Source organism: Nomascus leucogenys, chromosome 11 (genome assembly GCF_006542625.1).
Source record: "Nomascus leucogenys isolate Asia chromosome 11, Asia_NLE_v1, whole genome shotgun sequence".
NCBI lineage: Eukaryota > Metazoa > Chordata > Mammalia > Primates > Hylobatidae > Nomascus > Nomascus leucogenys.
Genome location: NC_044391.1, coordinates 55,710,807 through 55,727,416, shown reverse-complemented (window position 1 = coordinate 55,727,416; position 16,610 = coordinate 55,710,807). Strand labels below are relative to the sequence as shown.

General features: G+C 37.8%; 1 protein-coding gene across 1 annotated transcript; it reads left to right on the top strand.

The window, feature by feature from the left end:
* Nucleotides 1–1,971: 1,971 nt before the first annotated feature.
* On the top strand, nucleotides 1,972–3,005 carry LOC100600963 (olfactory receptor 6C4). The gene has a single exon (XM_003252858.2). The coding sequence runs from the start codon at nucleotides 1,994–1,996 to the stop codon at nucleotides 2,921–2,923; it is 930 nt and encodes a 309-aa protein (XP_003252906.1). The 5' UTR covers nucleotides 1,972–1,993; the 3' UTR covers nucleotides 2,924–3,005.
* Nucleotides 3,006–16,610: the final 13,605 nt, after the last annotated feature.

Below are 16,610 nucleotides of genomic sequence, written 5' to 3'. Positions count from 1 at the left end.
CAGGGTTATTAAAGGAGAGATAATAGAAACAATGACAAGGCCAGGCACGCCCATCCCCAGGGAGTGTCCGTCCATTGCTCTACATTTCTCCACAAACTTCATGGCTGTGGCAGATTCTCTCATGGAACCTTTATCTCAATGGTCTCTCAGGAACCTCTCTTCTCAGTCACATGTTTACAGTTTGTTCTCAAAATTGCCAACAACTGAGGTTCATTAGCCCCTTTTGAACTTGGGTCCACAGGGCTTCTTTAGCTTCTTCAGGAAATTGATCCCATGTGCCTGCTCTAAAAAGAGCAGATAAAACCTGTGTTGCTCTAGCTAACACAGAAATGCAAAGCTAACACAGGATGCAAAGATGCCCATCCTCTGCCATCTAAGAACTTCAACATAATTTCTCTTAGAACATAAATTTTAAGAAATTTTCTGTCTCTCAAAGTATTTTCTTCTAATTCAATAACTGCTATGGGCTTTGTTTTTCTTTTTTATTACATATGTGAAGGTCTATGTCTCTCAGGAACTACGATTTGATTCTGGATTGGATTCTTAGAATGGAAAATAATATGCTCTTTTTCCTGGTTAAGTTCCACAAGCTTGGATACTTTTATTAAGAGAAAGGTAAAATGTGGATGGAAGCCAATAGAAAACATGTTAAAGTTTATACTACTCAAAGATTCATGTGTGGCACATCTCATCTTTGATTTACCTCTTAGGAACAACAAGGTAAACGGTATACTACACTCATTCAGATTGTCAAAGGTGTGAGCATCATATGTTTTTAAAGTCACTGATTTTATCATTCTATAAATGTGGATCATGAAATGAATCAACTGTGAAAATCTGGAAGAAAATGCAGTACTTGCCAAAGACCACAGGTTAGTATAAACAAGGAAAAGAGGGCTGCAGGAGACCCAGGTCAATGTTTCACATCATCTAAGACCTCTAAAAACTGTATGGAAAGATGGGAAGGTTGACAAGAATGATTGTAATAACATAATTTTTCTAATCCATGTGCATGTAAATTAGAGGGACCCATTTATATTATATTTGCCTCTTAATCAGAAAAATCTAAAGATGCACTCATAATGCTACCACCAAATTTTTCTTCCCTGAGAATTACCACTTTATCTACAAAAAACTCTTATTATCAAAAACTTTTTCTGGTTTCTGTAAGACAAGAATAGAAAACAGGAGAGTTTGGGTCATGATAAACTGTCATCCTTAGTTGCCATTGGGGACTCTAAGACTGAGCAAAATCCATTCCGTGATGCTGCTTACAGAGTTCTCAAAATTTCTCTTCTCAGAGACATATCTCAATTCAGTGCCTAGAAGACTCTGAATGTGGCAGAGAAACATAAAATGTAAATTAATATGACATATTGATGCTTGAGCCTTGTTCATGTAGAGGAAAAGGCTCGCAATATAAAACGAGATGATCTTCAGCATTGCCTGTATAGGGAAATTCCTACTTGTTTCTGAAACAAGGATGTCAGAGATTTGGACAGTAATGGAGATAAGGATCCATAGCAGATATCCAGTGAAGCATCAAATAGTGCAGAGAAAGGAAAGAAAGAAACAGGAAAGCACAGAAAACAGAATGAGGTAGAGAGATGTGTGCCAAAAGCACAGAATTAGGAGAGCTTATAATACAGTCAAGAGAAAGTGCTTTACATGTGAAGATTGTATAAACATTTGAAAGGAAACAACAGGTCCAAAAACTTCTATTTTTCTGAAAAAAATCATGAGTAGTTATTCTATAATAAGTATTCTTAAGTGCCCAGGAAGAGGTCAGCTTGAGAAATGAAAAAGGTCACTTAAACAAAGATATGGGGCTTGCATGGAGCCAAGTGCAGCCCAGTGGGACACTGGTTTGGGCCATCTGGATGGTGAGCAATGTATGACCTGATTCTGTTCATTAAGCTTTATCTCTCCTACTCTAAGAAACTCAATTTTCATCATTCTCACCTTTTGCCTTTAGGTTTTCTGAAGGTCAACAATGAAAAACAGAACCATGTTTGGTGAGTTTATTCTACTGGGCCTTACAAATCAACCTGAACTCCAAGTGATGATATTCATCTTTCTGTTCCTCACCTACATGCTAAGTGTCCTAGGAAATCTGACTATTATCACCCTCACCTTACTAGACCCCCACCTCCAGACCCCCATGTATTTCTTCCTCCGGAATTTCTCCTTCTTAGAAATTTCCTTCACATCCATTTTTATTCCCAGATTTCTGACCAGCATGACAACAGGAAATAAAGTTATCAGCTTTGCTGGCTGCTTGACTCAGTATTTTTTTGCTATATTTCTTGGAGCTACTGAGTTTTACCTCCTGGCCTCCATGTCTTATGATCGTTACGTGGCCATCTGCAAACCCTTGCATTACCTGACTATTATGAGCAGCGGAGTCTGCATACAACTAGTGTTCTGCTCCTGGTTGGGGGGATTCCTAGCAATCTTACCACCAATCATCCTGATGAGCCAGGTAGATTTCTGTGTCTCCAACATTCTGAATCACTATTACTGTGACTATGGACCTCTCATGGAGCTTGCCTGCTCAGACACAAGCCTCTTAGAACTGATGGTCATCCTCTTGGCTGTTGTGACTCTCGTGGTTACTCTGGTGCTGGTGACACTTTCTTACACATACATTATCAGGACTATTCTGAGGATCCCTTCTGCCCAGCAAAGGACAAAGGCCTTTTCCACTTGTTCCTCCCACATGATTGTCATCTCGCTCTCTTATGGCAGCTGCATGTTTATGTACATTAATCCTTCTGCAAAAGAAGGAGGTGCTTTCAACAAAGGAATAGCTGTACTCATTACTTCGGTTACTCCCTTGTTGAATCCCTTCATATATACTTTAAGAAATCAGCAAGTGAAACAAGCTTTCAAGGACTCAGTCAAAAAGATCGTGAAACTTTAAAAAAGGAGATTACACTTCAAAATACATTTTCACTTAACAAATATGCATTGAACGTCTATATTTCAAGTGCTAAATTGGCCCTTGAAGATAAAAATAGGGAAAGTATATGTCTTAATTTCAAGAAAACTATAGTCTAGAATCAAGGAAAGATTGGTAAATTTATGTAATAAATTTACAAAAACCAAAGTAATGTTTTAATTGTTATTAGAGAAGAGTGAATGGGGATCTGAAAAGGAACAGTTGGAAAGAATTAGTTCTGTTTTCCATAAATTATTGGAAATTTAAGAAGCAAAACAGATTATTTAGAAGAGTAGGAGGATAAGAATTTAGAGTGAAAAAGGAAACCAGATCATAAAAGTATGTAATTACAACTACTGAGTTAGTTGGGTTTCATGAGTCAAGAAATTTTCAGAATTGTTTTGAGGAGAATGTAGTATCAGCATTGTTCTTCAGCATGGAGCCCTGGAGACTACGTTTCCATCGAGGAGTGAATAATTTTTATTCTCCTCCATTTTTTCATTTATATTTCAAATGTAACCATTGCAACTTCCATCCTTTCATAAGAGGAAATTGAAAGAATATATATTTAGTCTACTTTTCTCCAAATGAGGAGAAAATTCTTAAGATTTTTGTCAACTTAATATGTCCATTTTCTAGTTTATGGTTAAAACAGGTTTCTACAGGCAAGTTTAGAAGCCTTTCATTCTCCTAGACAAAATCTATTGTTTCTTTTCTTAGGTGACATTTTAAGTTAATGGCATGAGATTTGTTTTCTCTCTCTTTGATAGTTTCTGGTGATTTTTTTCCTTCCTATCATGATTTTATTTTCATCCTTTTGTTTCACTTTATTATGGAAAAGAAAATTCTGTTATCTGGCTCTACTTCTTTAACTTTCCCCAAAATTTTTGCTTTTGTTTGTAACATAAACCATGGATGACCTTTTTATAAAGTGATAAAGAATATAAAGTGTCAATGCAATTTTATATCTAGAATGTTCCAAATTATGAGTCTTGAAAAACAACTAGAAATAGACTACCCTACCAAAAACCTTACACATGGATTCAAGGCAATGACAACTTGAACTTGAATAGGTAGTGGTAGTGTCCAACTTCAATGGAAGTAAAGACTTTTTTTTAATCTGAGCATTTATACACAGTTTAATAATATCTTAACAAATTGCAGGAGCTTTGTTACTATTCGCGTAAAAGTGGAACACAATCTGGTATTTTCACATGCTTTATATGTGGTAATATGTTGACTAGAATGAGGTACTTCTCAAGCATTTAAGGAACAAGCTGGATTGAACTGATTATGAGAGCAAATTATCAGGGCCACAGGAGGTACTGGAGAATGTATATTTTTGAAAAAAGTATTTTATGTAAAGCTGTTGCTATTTTGAGTATCTTGTTTTCTTTGGTTGCTAGCTAGAGATTAGTGATAATATTCAATATATTCCAAATTTAATGCACTACAAGAAAAAGAAGGGTTCTTGAATAGCCACATCTAAATCATTAAGTTCCCCTACATCCACATTTCTACCAAAACCTATGGTACAGTGGGAGCAATGTCATATAGTGGCTTAAAACATAGGCTTTAGTTCAAGTCCCAGATTTTCAACTTTTTACCAAAGTTACCTGGCGATAGTTACTTGATCTCTCTAAGGCTCACCTCTGTCAACTCTAAAATTTTACAATAATAGTGTCTATCTTATAATTTTGAGTATTCAGTGAGAAAATAGATGTAAAATATTAAAAGACAGCCAGTATTTATTATGTTTAATAAATGGCATCTATTATAACTATATTATAAACAATATATTTTTCAAGGAACTGGAGCTTAACTAGAAAGAAGGTATTAAATTGGTTGGTTTAATATAGCAGGGACAGTAAAAATGTTGGCCATTGTACTTGAAATCCATCTGCACAAGGCCAGCATATTTCTACTCTCCACACATCCAGCTGCATGCTGGGTAGCTGGGTCAGCAAAGATCTTACCCACACTTCAGATAAAGCCATTAAAATACTTGGCAGCAGGTTATAAGAACTGGGCTAGCATCAACTTCATTGCCCTAGATATCTATGGGGGAGACGAGATGCATTAACATGCTGAGACAAGGAAGGAAGTTACTTTGTGTAAGTTAATGTTTAAGATCACTAGGCAAGAATTCACTCAGCATTCGTCTTTATAGCAGCATGATTTATAGTCCTTTGGGTATATACCCAGTAATGGGATGGCTGGGTCAAATTCCCTGAGGAATTGCCACACTGACTTCCACAATGGTTGAACTAGTTTACAGTCCCACCAACAGTGTAAAAGTGTTCCTATTTCTCCACATCCTCTCCAGCACCTGTTGTTTCCTGACTTTTTAATGATGGCCATTCTAACTGGTGTGAGATGGTATCTCATTGTGGTTTTGATTTGCATTTCTCTGACGGCCAGTGATGATGAGCATTTCTTCATGTGTTTTTTGGCTGCATAAATGTCTTCTTTTGAGAAGTGTCTGTTCATGTCCTTTGCCCACTTTTTGATGGGGTTGTTTGTTTTTTTCTTGTAAATTTGTTTGAGTTCATTGTAGATTCTGGATATCAGTCCTTTGTCAGATGAGTAGGTTGCAAAAATTTTCTCCCATTCTGTACGTTGCCTGTTCACTCTGATGGTAGTTTCATTTGCTGTGCAGAAGCTCTTTAGTTTAATTAGATCCCATTTGTCAATTTTGGCTTTTGTTGCCATTGCTTTTGGTGTTTTAGACATGAAGTCCTTGCCCATGCCTATGTCCTGAATGGTATTGCCTAGGTTTTCTTCTAGGGTTTTTATGGTTTTAGGTCTAACATGTAAGTCTTTAATCCATCTTGAATTAATTTTTGCGGCACTATTCACAATAGCAAAGACTTGGAACCAACCCAAATGTACAACAACGATAGACTGGACTAAGAAAATGTGGCACATATACACCATGGAATACTATGCAGCCAAAAAAAATGATGAGTTCATGTCCTTTGTAGGGACATGGATGAAACTGGAAAATATCATTCTCAGTAAACTATCACAAGGACAAAAAACCAAACACCACCTGTACTCACTCATAGGTGGGAATTGAACAATGAGAACTCATGGACACAGGAAGGGGAACATCACACTCTGGGGACTGTTGTGGGGTGGGGGGAGGGGGGAGGGACAGCATTAGGAGATATACCTAATGCTAAATGACGAGTTAATGGGTGCAGCAAACCAACATGGCACATGGATACATATGTAACAAACCTGCACATTGTGCACATGTACCCTAAAACCTAAAGTATAATAATAAAATAAAAAAATAAAAAAAGAGTTCACTCAGCATTCTTTATATAAGCATTTGGAAATGAATATGGAAAAGAATGAATCACCTTCTAAATGAGCTTGTCAAAAAAAAGCAAGTCATATTCTTCTAAAGCTGTTCATCTAGTCTGGCTTTATGTTAATTCATACTTGGAATGCAATCCAAGTCATAGATAAGCAAAAGGAATGACTTCACAGAGTCTGGTGCTGAGCTACCAGGATATTCAGTATCTAAATATATAAAATGGTGAGTTTTATTCCTTATGTCACCAATGTGGACAAGAATTAAAAGAAGCAGCTTTAGCTGCCTAACATTCTCAGAGTAATATTATACCAGTGCTAGGGTGAGGAGATTATGAAAATGAGTAAGAGCCAATCTGCTATATCTGGGCATTCATTCTTCTATTGCCTCTCTTTAAAGCTGCCAGAGCTTGTGGATGTATGGATTACAATTCTAAAGAGGTAGTCTTCCAGCATCATTTCTTGCAAAGAGTTTTAAATAAAATTCAAAACAATAAAATATATTTTTTAATTTTTTTTATTTCAGCCAAGATCAGTGACTCACACCTCTAATCCCAGCTCTTTGGGAGGCTGAGGCAGGTGGATCACTTGAGGTCAGGAGTTCAAGAACAGCCTGGCCCACACAATGAAGCCCTGTTTCTACTATTACACTGATGCAAAAGTAACTGTGGTTTTTGATACAAAAAAAAAAAAAAAAGGCAAAAACAGCAATTACTTTTGCACCAACCAAATAAAAATATAAAAATCAGCCAGGCATGGTGATGCATGCCTGTAATTCCAGCTACTGGGGAGGCTGAAGCACAAGAATCACTTGGAGTACAAGTGGCCTTTTGTTACATCAATGAATTAAATAGTGGTGAATTCTGAGATTTTAGTGCACCTGTCACCCAAGTAGTAAACATTGGACCTAAGTTGTAGTTTTTTATCCCTAGCCCCCTCCCATCATTCCCCTTCTGAGTCTCTAAAGTTCATTATATCACTCTGTATGCCTTTGCATACTCATAGCTTAGCTCCCACTTATAAGTGAGAACATACTTATAAGTGAGAACATAGTTTTTGGTTTTCCACTCCTGTATTACTTCACTTAGAATAATGACTTCCAGCTCCATCCAAATTGCTGCAAAATACATTCTTTTGTTCCTTTCCAGGCCAGGTGCAGTGGCTCTTGCCTGTAATCCCAGAACTTTGGGAGGCTCAGGCGGGTGGATCACTTGAGGTCAGGAGTTCGAGACCAGCCTGGCCAACATGGTGAAACCCTGTCTCTACCAAAAATACAAAAATTAGCCTGGCGTGGTGGCACGTGCCTGTAGTTCCAGCTACTTGGGAGGCTAAGGTACGAGAATCACTTGAACCAGGGAGGCAGAGGTTGTAGTGAGCCGAGTTTATGCCACTGCACTCCAGGCAGGGCAACAGAGCAAGACTCTGTCTCAAAAAAAGATAAAATAAAATAATAAAAAATGTTGTTTCTTTTCATGGCTGAGTAGTATTTCATGGTGTATATATACCACATTTTCCTTATCCATTCATTAATCATTGTGTACTTAGGTTGGTTCCACATCTTTGCAATTGTGAATTGTGCTTCTATAAACATACATATGCCAGTGTGTTTTTCATATAATGACTTCTTTTCCTTTGGGTAAATACCCAGTAGTGAGACTGCTGGATCAAATGGTAGGTTTACTTTTAGCTCTTTGAGGAATCACCATACTGTTTTCAATAGAGGTTGTACTAATTTACATTCCCACCAGCAGCAATAAGCTTTCCCTTTTCCCCACGTCCACACCAACATCTATTGCTTTTTGACTTTTTAATAATGGCCATTCTTGCAGGAATATGGTAGTATCTCATTGTGGTTTTAATTCTCATATCCCTGATGATTCATGGTATTGAACTTTTTTAATATGTTTCTTGGCCATTTGTATATCTTTAACAGAGAATTTTTTAGGAAGCCAAGTAAGGTATAACATAGAGATGATTAAAGACAGTTTGTAATGACTTGGGTTCTCTGGCCTGAAAATCACATTTACTCATTTATTTAAATTCACGTTGAAGGTCAAAAACCAGGGCTTATCCTTTTTTTCATACATATTATTAGATAGCATAGCTAAAGCTATAGTGGAGTCACATGCTGTAAAGCTAAAGCAACCACTCATCTAAGGAACAGATCTACTTGGAGGGGAAAAAGTTACACACTGGACAATATATGATATAAAAAAACTAAAGCAGAAACATCAAGAATTTTAAAGAATTATAATTTCTTCAAAAAGATACAAAAGATACTGGTAAAATTAAGGACAAAACATTATAAAATAATGAGGTTTAAAAACATGATAAGTGTCCAAATTCACAAAAGGTTGTAAAAGAGAAATAGAAAAATAAAAAATATAATAAAAGAAATAAAGAATAAAACAAATGAGAATAATACCACGACAGGTAGAACCAAAGCAGAAATAATGAGCTAGAAGATCAGGTCTAATAAACTCTCCATTAAGACAAAAGAAAACAATAAAAAGATTAAATAGGGAGAAATGATAGATTGATAGATAGACAGATAGATACCAAAAGACAAGTGCAAATGCCAAAATAAATCTAGACAATAAGAATCATGGGTGAAAAGAAAGGGAAAAAAGAGAAGAAAAAAACAGAAGGAAATAATATATTTTCTATAATATAGAAAGATACCAACTAACAGATATCATAAATATCATACAGAATAGATAAAGGAAATATACACCTTTAAAATCACGCATTTAAATGTGATGGTAAAATAGACCATCAGACATTTAAATGTGATGGTAAAATAAAAGATCACCTCAGAAGGCTCACCACACAAAGAACAAATTCAAAATAATTTTTAAAAGAAATACACAAATTAGAACAGAAATAACTACAGAAGTATGATGCAAATAATAGGAAATATTAAAATAATAATATAAATTTTATTAAACACATAAAGTAGATTTTTGCCCTTTGTGTGTAAATCAATGGGGTACAATTGTAATTTCATTACATGGATATGTCTCATAGAGGTAAATTAAGGGCTTTTGGTGAATCCATCACCAGAATAATATCCACTGCACCCCTTAATTAATCCACTCTCCTCCTGCCCCCCACCCTTATGAGTTTCCATTGTCATTATTCTGCACTCTACATCCATGTGTATACATTATTTAGCTTCCCCTTATAAGTAAGAGCATGCGATGTTTGTCTTTCTGTGTCTGATTTGTTTCACCTAAGATAATATATATATATATATATAATTATATATATATATATATATTATATAAGATAATATATATATATATATATATATATATATCACATTTCTTTATTCCATCATTTGTTGATGGACATTTAGGTAGATCCCGTATCTTTGCTATTGTGAATAGTGCTGCAATAAACATACAAGTACAGGTATTTTTTCATATAATGATTTCCTTTCCTTTGGGTAGATACTTAGTAATGGGATTGCTGGATTGAATGGTAGTTCTATTTTTAGTTCTTTCACAAATCCCAAACTGTTTTCTATCATGCTTGTACTAATTTATATTCCCAGTCACAGTGTATGTATCCCCTTTTCTCCACAGCCTCACCAACATCTGTTATTTTTTGTCTTTTTAATAATAGGCATTCTAACTGGTATGAGGTGACATCTCATTGTGGTTTTAATTTTTATATTTATCTGATTAGTGACAATGAGCACTTTTCATGAATTTTGGCCATTAGTATGCCATCTTTTGAAAAATGTCTGTTCATGTCCTTTGCCCAATTTTTAATAGGATTATTTGCTCTGGTTGTTGTTGCTGCATTGTTTGAGTTTCTTGTAAATTCTGCACATTAGTCCCCTATCAGATGCATAGTTAGCAAATATTCTCTCCCAGTCTTCAAGTTGCCATTTTACTCTATTAGTTTTTTTTTTACTGTGAAGAAGCTTTTTAGGATATGAATGAGAAATTTAGCAATTAGACATCTTTTTTAAAAATATGGAACTGGGGGGGGTGGAGCCAAGATGGCCGAATAGGAACAGCTCCAGTCTACAGCTCCCAGCGTGAGCAACACAGAAGACAGTGATTTCTGCATTTCCCTCTGAGGTACTGGGTTCATCTCACTAGGGAGTGCCAGACAGTGGGTGCAGGACAGTGGGTGCAGAGCACCGTGCACGAGTCGAAGCAGGGCAAGGCATTGCCTCACTTGGGACACACAAGGGGTCAGGGAGTTCCCTTTCCTAGTCAAAGAAAGGGGTGACAGATGATACCTGGAAAACTGGATCACTCCCACCTTAATAATGTGCTTTTCCAATGGGCTTAAAAAACGGCACACCAGGAGATTATATCCTGCACCTGGCTCGGAGGGTCCTATGCCCACAGAGTCTTGCTGATTGCTAGCACAGCAGTCTGAGATCAAACTGCAAGGCAGCAGCCAGGCTGGGGGAGGGGCGCCTGCCATTGCCCAGGCTTAATTAGGTAAACAAAGCAACAAGGAAGCTTGAACTGGGTGGAGCCCACCACAGCTCAAGGAGGCCTTCCTGCCTTTGTAGGCTCCACCTCTGGGGGCAGGGCACAGACAAAAAGACAGCAGTAACCTCTGCAGACTTAAATGTCACTGTCTGACAGCTTTGAAGAGAGTAGTGGTTCTCCCAGCACGCAGCTGGAGATCTGAGAATGGGCAGACTGCCTCCTCAAGTGGGTCCCTGACCCCCGAGCAGCCTAACTGGGAGGCACCCCCAGTAGGGGCAGACCGACACCTCACATGGCCGGGTACTCCTCTGAGACAAAACTTCCAGAGGAACAATCAGGCAGCAGCATTTGCGGTTCACCAACATCCACTGTTCTACAGCCACCGCTGTTCTGCAGCCACCGCTGCTGATACCCAGGCAAACAGGGTCTGGAGTGGACCTCTAGCAAACTCCAACAGACCTGCAGCTGAGGGTCCTGTCTGTTAGAAGGAAAACTAACAAACAGAAAGGACATCCACACCAAAATCCCATCTGTACGTCACCATCACCAAAGACCAAAAGTAGACAAAACCAAAAAGATGGGGAAAAAACAGAGCAGAAAAACTGGAAACTCTAAAAAGCAGAGTGCCTCTCCTCCTCCAAAGGAATGCAGCTCCTCACCAGCAACAGAACAAAGCTGGACGGAGAATGACTTTGACGAGCTGAGAGAAGAAGGCTTCAGATGATCAAACTACTCCGAGCTACAGGAGGATATTCAAACCAATGGCAAAGAAGTTAAAACCTTTGAAAAAAAATTAGATGAATGGATAACTAGAATAATCAATGCAGAGAAGTCCTTAAAGGAGCTGATGGAGCTGAAAGCCAAGACTGGAGAACTATGTGAAGAATGCAGAAGCCTCAGGAGCCGATGCAATCAACTGGAAGAAAGAGTATCAGTGATGGAAGATGAAACGAATGAAATGAAGTGAGAAGGGAAGTTTAGAGAAAAAAGAATAAAAAGAAATGATGAAAACCTCCCAGAAATATGGGACTATGTGAAAAGACCAAATCTACATCTGATTGGTGTACCTGAAAGTGACGGGGAGAATGGAACCAAGTTGGAAAACACTCTGCAGGATATTATCCAGGAGAACTTCCCCAATCTAGCAAGGCAGGCCAACATTCAGATTCAGGAAATACAGAGAATGCCACAAAGATACTCCTCGAGAAGAGCAACTCCAAGACACATACCTGTCAGATTCACCAAAGATGAAATGAAGGAAGAAATGTTAAGGGCAGCCAGAGAGAAAAGCCGGGTTACCCACAAAGGGAAGCCCATCAGACTAACAGTGGATCTCTGAGCAGAAACTCTACAAGCCAGAAGAGAGTGGGGGCCAATATTCAACATTCTTAAAGAAAAGAATTTTTAACCCAGAATTTCATATCCAGAAAAACTAAGCTTCATAAGTGAAGGAGAAATAAAACACTTTACAGACAAGCAAATGCAAATACAGACAGGCCTGCCCTAAAAGAGCTCCTGAAGAAAGCACTAAACATGGAAAGGAACAACCGGTACCAGCCACTGCAAAAACATGCCAAATTCTAAACACCATCAAGGCTACAAAGAAACTGCATCAACTAATGAGCAAAACAACCAACTAACGTCATAATGGCAGGATCAAATTCACACATAACAATATTAACTTTAAATGTAAATGGGCTAAATGCTCCAAATAAAAGGCACAGACTGGCAAATTGGATAAAGAGTCAAGACCCATCAGTGTGCTGTATTCAGGAAACCCATCCCACGTGCAGAGACACACATAGACTCAAAATAAAGGGATGGAGGAAGATCTACGAAGCAAATGGAAGACAAAAAAAGGCAGGAATTGCAATCCTAGTCTTGGATAAAACAGACTTTAAACCAACAAAGATCAAAAGAGACAAAGAAGGCCATTAAATAATGGTAAAGGGATCAATTCAACAAGAAGAGCTAACTATCCTAAACATATATGCACCCAATATGGGAGCACCCAGATTCATAAAGCAAGTCCATAGTGACCTACAAGAGACTTAGACTCCCACACAGTAATAATGGGAGACTTTAACACCCCACTGTCAACATTAGACAGATCAACGAGACAGAAAGTCAACAAGGATATCCAGGAATTGAACTCAGCTCTGCACCAAGCAGACCTAATAGACATCTACAGAACTCTCCACCCCAAATGAACAGAATATACATTCTTTTCAGCACCACACCACACCACACCTATTCCAAAATTGACCACATAGTTGGAAGTAAAGCACTCCTCAGCAAATGTAAAAGAACAGAAGTTATAATAAACTGTCTCTCAGACCACAGTGTAATCAAACTGGAACTCAGGATTAAGAAACTCACTCAAAACTGCTCAACTACATGGAAACTCAACAACCTGCTCCTGAGTGACTACTGGGTACGTAACGAAATGAAGGCAGAAATAAAGATGTTCTTTGAAATGAATGAGAACAAAGACACAACATACCAGAATCTCTGGGACACATTCAAAGCAGTGTGTAGAGGGAAATTTATAGCACTAAATGCCCACAAGAGAAAGCAGGAAAGATCCAAAATTGACACCATAACATCACAATTAAAAGAACTAGAAAAGCAAGAGAAAACACATTCAAAAGCTAGCAGAAGGCAAGAAATAACTAAGATCAGAGCAGAACTGAAGGAAATAGAGACACAAAAATCCCTTCAAAAAATTAATGAATCCAGAAGTTGGTTTTTTGAAAAGATCAACAAAATTGATAGATCACTAGCAAGAATAATAAAGAAGAAAAGAGAGAAGAAACAAATAGATGCAATAAAAAATGATAAAGGGGATATCACCACCGATCCCACAGAAATGCAAACTACCATCAGAAAATACTACAAATACCTCTATGCAAATAAACTAGAAAATCTAGAAGAAATGGATAAATTCCTCAACACATACACCCTCCCAAGACTAAACCAGGAAGAAGTTGAATCTCTGAATAGACCAATAACAGGCTCTGAAATTGTGACAATAATCAATATCTTACCAACCAAAAAAAGTCCAGGACCAGATGGATTCACAGCCGAATTCTACCAGAGGTACAAGGAGGAGCCGGTACCATTCCTTCTGAAACTATCCCAATCAATAGCAAAAGAGGGAATCCTCCCTAACGCATTTTATGAGGCCAGCATCGTCCTGATACCAAAGCCTGGCAGAGACACAACAAAAAAGAGAATTTTAGACCAATATCCTTGATGAACATTGATGCAAAAATCCTCAATAAAATACTGGCAAACCGAATCCAGCAGCACATCAAAAAGCTTATCCACCATGATCAACTGGGCTTCATCCCCGGGATGCAAGGCTGGTTCAACATATGAAAATCAATAAACGTAATCCAACATATAAACAGAACCAAAGAGAAAAACCACATGATTATCTCAACAGATGCAGAAAAGCCCTTTGACAAAATTCAACTTCCCTTCATGCTAAAAACTCTTAATAAATTAGGTATTGATGGGACCTATCTCAAAATAATAAGAGCTATCTATGACAAACCCACAGCCAATATCATACTGAATGTGCAAAAACTGGAAGCATTCCCTTTGAAAACTGGCACAAGACAGGGATGCCCTCTCTCACAACTCCTATTCAACATAGTGTTGGAAGTGCTGGCCAGAGCAATTAGGCAGGAGAAGGAAATAAAGGGTACTCAATTAGGAAAACAGGAAGTCAAATTGTCCCTGTTTGCAGATGACATGATTGTATATCTAGAAAACCCCATTGTCTCAGCCCAAAATCTCCTTAAGCTGATAAGCAACTTCAGCAGTCTCAGGATACAAAATCAATGTGCAAAAATCACAAGCATTCTTATACACCAATAACAGACAAACAGAGAGCCAAATCATGAGTGAACTCACATTCACAATTGCTTCAAAGTGAATAAAATACCTAGGAATCCAACTTACAAGGGACGTGAAGGACCTCTTCAAGGAGAACTACAAACCACTGTGCAATGAAATAAGAGAGGATACAAACAAATGGAAGAACATTCCATGCTCATGGGTAGGAAGGATCAATATCATGAAAATGGCCATACTGCCCAAGTTAATTTATAGATTCAATGCCATCCCCTTCAAGCTACCAATGACTTTCTTCACAGAATTGGAAAAAACCACTTTAAAGTTCATATGGAACCAAAAAAGAGCCCAAATCACCAAGTCAATCCTAAGCCAAAAGAACAAAGCCAGAGGCATCACGCTACCTGACTTCAAACTATACTACAAGCCTACAGTAGCCAAAACAGCATGGTACTGGTACCAAAACAGAGATATAGACCAATGGAAGAGAACAGAGCCCTCAGAAATAATGCCACATATCTACAACCATCTGATCTTTGACAAACCTGACAAAAATAAGCAATGGGGAAAGGATGCCCTACTTAATAAATGGTGCTGGGAAAACTGGCTAGCCATATGTAGAAAGCTGAAACTGGATCCCTTCCTTACACCTTACACAAAAATTAATTCAAGATGGATTAAAGACTTACAGGTTAGACCTAAAACCATAAAAACCCTAGAAGAAAACTGAGGCAATACCATTCAGGACATAGGCATGGGCAAGGACTTCATGTCTAAAACACCAAAAGCAATGGCAACAAAAGCCAAAATTGACAAATGGGATCTAATTAAACTAAAGAGCTTCTGCACAGCAAAAGAAACTACCATCAGAGTGAACAGGCAACCTACAGAATGGGAGAAAATTTTTGCAACCTACTCATCTGACAAAGGACTGATATCCAGAATCTACAATGAACTCAAACAAATTTACAAGAAAAAAAACAAACAACCCCATCAAAAAGTGGGCAAAGGATATGACAGACACTTCTCAAAAGAAGACATTTATGCAGTCAAAAAACACATGAAGAAATGCTCATCATCACTGGCCATCAGAGAAATGCAAATCAAAACCACAATGAGATACCATCTCACACCAGTTAGAATGGTGATCACTAAAAAGTCAGGAAACAACAGGTGCTAAAGAGGATGTGGAGAAATAGGAACACTTTTACACTGTTGGTGGGACTGTAAACTAGTTCAACCATTGTGGAAATCAGTGTGGTGATTCCTCAGGGATCTAGAACTAGAAATACCATTTGACCCAGCCATCCCATTACTGGGTATATACCCAAAGGAGTATAAATCATGCTGCTATAAAGACACATGCACATGTATGTTTATTGCGGCACTATTCACAATAGCAAAGACTTGGAACCAACTCAAATGTCCAATAACGATAGACTGGATTAAGAAAATGTGGCACATATACACCATGGAATACTATGCAGCCATAAAAAATGATGAGTTCATGTTCTTTGTAGGGACATGTATGAAACTGGAAACCATCATTCTCAGCAAACTATCACAAGGACAAAAAACCAAACACCACATGTTCTCACTCATAGGTGGGAATTGAACAATGAGAACACATGGACACAGGAAGGGGAACATCACACTCCGGGGACTGTTGTGGGGTGGGGAGATGGGGGAGGGATAGCATTTGGAGATATACCTAATGCTAAGTGATGAGTTAATGGGTGCAGCACACCAACATGGCACATGTATACATATGTAAGAAACCTGCACATTGTGCACATGTACCCTAAAACTTAAAGTATAATAATAATAATAATAAATATATGGAACTTAAAGATTCATTGAAGAAATTACAAACTACATTTGAAAGCTTTAATAACATATTGGACCAAGGAAGAGAAAGCCTTTCAGAATTTGAGGACAGATCTTTAAAAATAATACAGTCAGACAAAAAGAAAAAAGAATGAAGAAGGCCTTCAAAATGTATGGAACTATTTAAAGTAACTGAATTTATG